The following is a 7,179-nucleotide window of genomic DNA, read 5'->3' as shown; positions in this document are numbered from 1 at the left end:
TTTGTAAACAACGCCATGGCTTAAAGTACAGTAGGGAAGGAACGTAAAATAAAACACTCAAATTGTGACAAGTTTGTTTACTAATGATCGCAATTATTAAGATTGTGAAAGCTCAGAAATTTAACCCGAAATGAATTACATTGCAAAAATAAACTTCGAAAATGGTAGTTCACCGAATAAAAATAGAAAAAGGCTGGGAAAAAACTTACCAATAAAAAACCAGCCGTCAAATTAATATCAAATTGTGTTGTGAAATTAATTGTTTGTAATGATGTGAATGCGCAACATAAAATTATAACATCACAAAAAGTAGCAGGTAGACTTCAAGAGGTAACAAATAGGTTAAAAACAAGTTTTGAGAATTATGGGGCAGGTAAGCAGGTACCAAGATTCTAAAAAAGAGTGAAATACACAGGATGTGACTCATCTTTGGTGCAATAAAGTCCTTCTGTTAAAAGCAAGATGGAAAATTACATTTCATTTCATTTATCGTACATAGATTCTAAACTGAAGAGCTTTGATTAGCGTAATCCCGCTCCTGCAAGATAGGTAGCCCGTCCCTGGTTTCGGGGTTTCGAGCCTACAGTTAAAAGTCGAAGACAACCACGGAATTAAGTGTCGTAGCTCAATTTTGACTACAGTTTTTACCACCCCCGTGACTGCTTCATTCGCGGAGAAAATGTTAGTTACAAACAACAAGTCAGTACATACATCAAACGAATCGGTAATTTCCACATATTAAAATAAAATGGTCAAAACTTATATGAATGTTACTTCAGGGACAAGACCAAGTAATCAACATCAATAAACATAAATTAAGCAAGCATTAAACCAAAAACGTAAACAATTACAAACAATAGCATAACGGTATCACATATGTGATTATGCATTACGGTTAAACCAAGTAAATTTCAAAAACAAAGATGAGAAATGTTACACACAAAACACAAATACGATATAAAGAAAAGCAAAGATGCCAAACGTAACCCCCGTCCGTGCTCTTTAGATGGCGCAGGCAGCTTTTTCCCACCTAGAATTTGCATGGTTGCCAACTCTCAAAAATGTATGTATCATCGTAAGTTGTATATACAGGGTGGAACCTTTCACAGTTCACAAAAAATACCTATCGAAACTTCATTTGTACACGCATCAAAATAATTGACAATAAAACATGACAAATATAAATTACATTACACAAAACATGATACCAAAACAGGCTTAAAAGAAAGTTGGAACTTGGAACTGGTTGGGGTAGTACAAGGAGGTCATAAACTGTACCACAGGTGACTCACCTTTGGTGCAATAAAACCCTTTTGTTAAGAGCGAGATGGAAAATTATATAGCCTTTGAGGGCAAACTCAACGTTTAAACATGTGGAAATTAGTGAATCGCAACTTATATCGCTCAAAGATTCTAATCTGAATACTTTCTGTTAGCAGGGTCTCCCCCCGAAGACAAGTAGCATTGGCTCTCGTTCTGAAATTCCAATCCTATAGTCCAATCACAGTAGTGTCATAACTAATTTAGTTGTTTGAAAACAAGTCTGTAGGTATAGACCATGTACTTAATCAAAACATAACCTTAAATTGAGCAAACAGTTACACCAAAAATGAAAAATGAGTTTTATCCGATGTTTAGTATGGCGATTTCGTAAACCGTAAGAGATAGTCACTTAAATGAGCAAAGAATTGCTGAATTTTATATAGCTAGATTAAGTTTTCCTTGCAGAGTTTCTTGTAGCTCTACAAACAACAAAGTTATGGTAAAAAAAAAACGAAAAATGACATGGTGCGCTAGTATTCATTTATTTTCAAAGATATCAAAAAATAGTTTTAACAAACCCTCAGTAATTTTTCCTCACCTTTATAATGGTGCTAAAATAAAATTTTTATCACTTATCAGTTTCGAGTAAATCAAATCAACTTTCTTATTTCTCATAGATGCCATATTGGAATTTTATATCATTCAATAGCGAGAAAAATTACAAACTCTTCAGCAAAACTAAACACCTATTTTTTTTTAGTAGTATTCATTTGGGAATCAATGTTGCATTTTTGCATCTAAGTTTACAATATATTTTTTATGGCAATACCAAATTCATCCGTTTTTAGTCTGGCAAAGTCGCGATCATGGAGTTATTGCCATAAGAAATACATTGTAATGTTCTAGGCAAAAATGCAAGATTGATTTCCCAATGCAATACATATTAAGTGTTTAATATCGTTGATTTTGTAATTTTTTTCTAACGAATCCAATATGGCGTCAATAAGAAATAAGAAAGTTGATGTGATTTACTCGAAACTCACAAGTAACAAAATTTTATTAGCACTATTAGAAATCTGAGAAAGAGGGGTTTGCTAAAAAACTCACCCTGTATGTTAAATTGCACCTAAGCCAGCCCAAAAGCTTTATTTTGGGGTTAGTTCTTTAACAAATGATATTTCTCTTTGATCTGTGTTTAGATCAGGAAGAGGGGAGGTATCTAAATTTTTTAATTCGTAAATGAAAAATGTTAAAAAGTGAACGAATATACGCTACCTACATTGCATAGCAGCATTTTTTTTCTTCAAAAATCTTCAAAAATAGGCTATTTCTTACGCTTTCTGGAATTTTTGTCGAAATTTATGCTTGCTATTGTTTTTCAGTAATTTTCCGACCTCTTATATTGACGATGTACTCTGTATAGATGCTTTTATCTAGGGACTTTAGTTACGGAAATTGCAATCCTTGTATAATGCCTAATCCTAACCTCATTTTAGCTATTTAATTTTTATTTATTTTAATCATAATTTATATAATTTTAAAAATGTGTCTAACACCTCTGTGTTTCGTTTTAGTGTTTATATTAAGTATAACTTACGCACGCTAGTCAGAAGGTCACTCTTTTTTGAAAAACCAATTCGAAAGTGTCGAGTTTCGGAAGCCAACAAGAATGGATTTCAAGGAGCCCGGTGACAAGGTAGGTCAGTTTCGTGTAATGCACAAGTTCCGTCTAAGGATTGTTTAGGAACCACGAATCGTAGAGACGGTAAACTGGATTGCCAACGAAAAAGATTTTTCGTACACGTTCGACGAGATGCTCCAATGGATTGTGGAAGGTAGTCCAATTCTTGAAATTGACAATGAGACGCACTTCTGCGATTGGATCGTGCTGCAGGAGATTATAGCGGCTAAAGTAATGAACCTACGTCTTTCTTAAGTTTAATCTCGAGATATTTCGTAGGCCATGTACGACAAGTTAGACTTGAAGAAGCTGTATAAGGCCAGGAATCGAGCAAATTCCTTTGAGATGATCGGATCCGTGTTTTTTATGAATCGCGCCGCTTTAAAAATGGCAAATATCGACGCGGCGACGAATTTTATTTTTACAAACATTGATCAAAGTGTAAGGCTCGTACGGTGGCAAGACCGATGTTAACGGCACGTTTACAGGTGGAGCATCGGAGATCGTATGCTCCATACTACTTTGCCGATGTCTGTGCCGGTCCCGGCGGTTTTTCCGAGTACGTGCTATGGCGGAAGAAGTGGCTGTTTAAAGGTTTCGGTTTCACTCTCAAATCTGTGCACGATTTTGAGATGAATAGATCTCGGGTCGTGTCGCCAGTCACGTTTAACTCGCAGTACGGATTTTATAAGGATGGCGATATCTTTAAATTGGAAAATATCGAGCACTTCGCGAAGAATGTCAAACACGAAACCGAAGGACTCGGAGTTCATTTCATGATGTCCGACGGGGTGAGTTGTTTTAACCAAACGCCGTAATCGCCAAGACAATTTATAGGCGTTTTCGGTTGAAGGGAAGGAGAATCTACAGGAAATTTTATCGAAGCAAATATACTTATGCCAGTGTTTAATGGCCTTGAAGATTGTTCGAAGTAACGGACATTTCGTTACTAAAGTTTTCGATCTGTTTACTCCCTTTAGTGTGGGATTAGTTTATTTAATGTACAAATGTTTCCGGAAGGGTAAGCGTAAAATTGACGAGAGATAATTTCCGTATCATCTCATTTTAGTCGCGATTCTAAAGCCAAACGCATCACGACCGGCAAATGCGGAACGTTACCTTATTTGTTACGGTTTGCAAAACTCCGAGCAGACGGCGCTAATACGAAACTATCTCACGCATATCGCCCGTAGATTGTCGCAAATACACGGCGTTGACCGAAACAATACCGTGGATGTTAATGGGATAGTGCCGCTAACCTTACTCAAAGGCGATGAGGAGTTTTTTGATTATATCGAGGACAGTAATAACAGGTTAAGTATTCCCAAATTTTGTGCATGTTTGTGTATTATTTGAAAAATTGAGGAACTGCAATAATTAACATTACTTCCATCTTTAATGTGTACTGTGACCCTGGTGCAAGAAAGTGCACGTTGCTTTTGGAGAAATTTAAAAAACAATCGCCAGTGATCTGCATTGATTTATAGCTATCAGAAATTCTGATGGTAAAGAACAGTTTGTGATCAAATCCAGCCTTTGAAGGAATTGTTTAAACAATGTAAGGCACTCACTAAAGGCGCTACATGGAAATAAATTTTTTAGTTTTTCATTCACACACTAGGTGGCAGCATTTATTAATTTATTTTAGGTGCGTTCTGATCACTCTTTTTGCTCTAAAGCGTTCGTTTATCCAAAAAAGTGTTGACACCTTATCAGTTTTTTTTTATTGAAAAAAGGCGAGTAAAGCTCCAAACACTTCATCTCGTGAGAGAGTGCAGACGTGATCACGTGGTCAACATTTATTTTAACCTTAAAATTGAAATAAAATTAGCTGTTGTGTCTTTTTTTATTACTTAAATGACAAAAGTAAGTCTTTGCCCTTAAAAGCACGATGATGGACTAAACATACAAATACAAGAAAAATGCGATTATCTCTCGCGATATATCGCGTAATTTAACCGTAAGAGTTCGCGGCGACCCGCATAATAGCCTACGCCTTCTTCAACGGGAAAATATGCCCCAAAATGGCCGCTAATCGAGTGATGTCCTTTAGAAATTGCCCTATATATTTTTGGAAGGGACTTTTGAATACTTTTTTTAAGTATAATGAGTTCGTAGAGCTGGAAGTTGCCAGGTAGGAAGTAGCTCCTTGGGTAGGAGGGCATGGAATACCCCAAGACGTAATTAAATATTAGAGATCTTGCACTGGGAAATATTACAAGCCAAACACATCTACTTTTTGAGTGTTGTGTGTCTAGATGGACCAATTTACACACATATCTATAGTAACCCGGACGATTTAGGTTACAGCAATTTTAACCAAATTACAGGTCGCTCACACACCTGTACTCAAAAACTAAAAATTGTCTTATTTTCTAAACAGAATTGGTGAACAGCAAATTGCGGCTTTGAGGAATTTGGAAAAGTATTACCATAATCCCGAATTATACTATCCCACCCACCAGGAGCGATTGAGATTGCAGTGCCTGAAGTATTGGAATATTCCCGAATCTTTCCACAGGTTTAAACCAAAGTCGGCTACGGACAACCTCCTTGCGTCTGTAAGATTTTGGCAAGGTAAATATTGGCAAGTAATTAGACGATAACTAATTGCTGAACCTTTAGATCTGATTAATAATGAAGCACACTTGATACGAACTTATGATGATCTGAATAAGTTTTTAACGGTTTCCTTGAACTCGAATGAATGGTGCTACGTCTTATCGGCTTGCACTGCACATACGAACATTTGTACTTTTTACTCAGGTAACATTTTAAAACTGTGATAATTGTTGAAACATTCAACTTTAGCTATGGACGACTCAAATGTATGTAGATTACAGCAATCCAATTGGGTTAACGTTAAAAAATTAAAGTTAATTGCGGGTACAATACTGTTCGGTGAAATGGTGAAGGAAACAGTTGTAGAAGACAACGGTCGAAAAACAAGAAAGCGAAGTCTTCATGTTATTGACGCGTTACGTTTGGGCCACAAATCTATCGCTAATTTACCCTTTACGGAAAGGTAAAAAGGTAAAACTTGTCGACATTTCAAACGTTTCACGTTTTTTAGAATGGCCAACATCGAAGTTTACTGTCAAGCTGTAAATCACGAATCTCGTTTGAATAACGTTCGGATCCGAGCAAAGCGTAAATTGGAAACATTAACGCCATCTGTTCTGGACGGCGATAACCATTTTCGCCTTCCCGTGTTAGGGTATAAAAGTCGAGAGGAAAGTTATCAAATCAACTCTGTATTACTTTTGAATTCCAATAAAGATCTCACATTTCAAATATCATTTACTTCACAGCGGATGATTTTTTTATCCAAGACCGCTGCCAACGAAAACGCTGACGGTACAATCAAACTTGCACTTCATTCGCTTATTACTGCTATGAACAATTGTAGAAAGTTGTCTTAATAAAGAGTCTCTATTTTTTAATCTTGTAATTATGTAGAACCTTGTAATGATCTTGCCTCCTACTATCTTGCAACGCCAACTTCAAGTCACACCGGAATATTTGACCATATTCTGTAGTAGCGGGAATGCCAAACTAACATGGCTGCCTATTTGAATATTCTCGCTTAAGTTTCGCGCGAGAATCTGTCACTCGGGGGCCACTCCGAGTGTACTAAAATCGTGATCGTCATGTAGGGCACCTACGTTGTGTAATAACTGGGTTCTCAGCAGGCACTGAGGGCGTTTTATGGGTAAGGAACACCAAAAGCAATAGCTGATTAAGATTATATTGAAGCTTAATACCAATACCAATACGGGGCCCCTGCTGAGGGTCTTAACGAGGTTCTATACTACTCCGGCATTTACCTTACGAATTAGGAAAACTGCAGGAAAACCTAATTCGGAAGTAGCCCTATACTGAACAAAGCCTACAGCTAACATCTAATGTACGGCACTTTCGAGCCCTCTCGAAACCGGGGTAAATACTACATACACGCCATGAGTAACCAAAATGGAATCGAGCCATTCCCCAGGTATTACAACACATACATCAACAAAACTAAGAGATATTAAGTATACCTCGCCGGGCGGTAGGATTACCCACGCCCAGTGGGGTGCCTGTAGACGTGGGCTAAAGTTGTTGGGTTTCGGAATGAGTGAAAATGTTAGTTAGGTTCACCAAGGCCCGCATAAACTTGAATAACTTGATCACCTCTAAACAAGTACACTTCCCTCTTGATTACTCACAGCCCCAAATAAGCAAATATAATGAAA

General features: G+C 37.1%; 1 protein-coding gene across 1 annotated transcript; it reads left to right on the top strand.

Moving 5' to 3' along the window:
* The first annotated feature begins 2,721 nt into the window (after window positions 1-2,721).
* LOC116171752 (cap-specific mRNA (nucleoside-2'-O-)-methyltransferase 1-like) lies at window positions 2,722-6,387 on the top strand. Its single transcript, XM_031488734.1, has 10 exons — window positions 2,722-2,959; window positions 3,008-3,175; window positions 3,224-3,385; window positions 3,433-3,735; window positions 3,782-3,965; window positions 4,014-4,257; window positions 5,328-5,521; window positions 5,570-5,710; window positions 5,756-5,969; window positions 6,018-6,387. The coding sequence occupies exons 1-10, from the start codon at window positions 2,933-2,935 to the stop codon at window positions 6,364-6,366; spliced, it is 1,986 nt and encodes a 661-aa protein (XP_031344594.1). The 5' UTR covers window positions 2,722-2,932; the 3' UTR covers window positions 6,367-6,387.
* The last annotated feature ends 792 nt before the right edge of the window (window positions 6,388-7,179 follow it).

Source organism: Photinus pyralis, unplaced genomic scaffold (assembly GCF_008802855.1).
Source record: "Photinus pyralis isolate 1611_PpyrPB1 unplaced genomic scaffold, Ppyr1.3 Ppyr1.4_LG5, whole genome shotgun sequence".
Classification (NCBI taxonomy): domain Eukaryota; kingdom Metazoa; phylum Arthropoda; class Insecta; order Coleoptera; family Lampyridae; genus Photinus; species Photinus pyralis.
This window is presented reverse-complemented; position numbering and strand designations above follow the sequence as displayed.

What these genes read in the sequence shown, in the direction of transcription:
- LOC116171752 (XM_031488734.1), top strand. Translation starts at nt 2,933, where the DNA reads ATGGATTTCAAGGAGCCCGGTGACAAG. An exon ending in TCAAGGAGCCCGGTGACAAG is followed by an intron (nt 2,960 to 3,007) that starts GTAGGTCAGTTT and finishes AGGATTGTTTAG; the next exon opens with GAACCACGAATCGTAGAGAC. An exon ending in ATCGAGGACAGTAATAACAG is followed by an intron (nt 4,258 to 5,327) that starts GTTAAGTATTCC and finishes TTTTCTAAACAG; the next exon opens with AATTGGTGAACAGCAAATTG.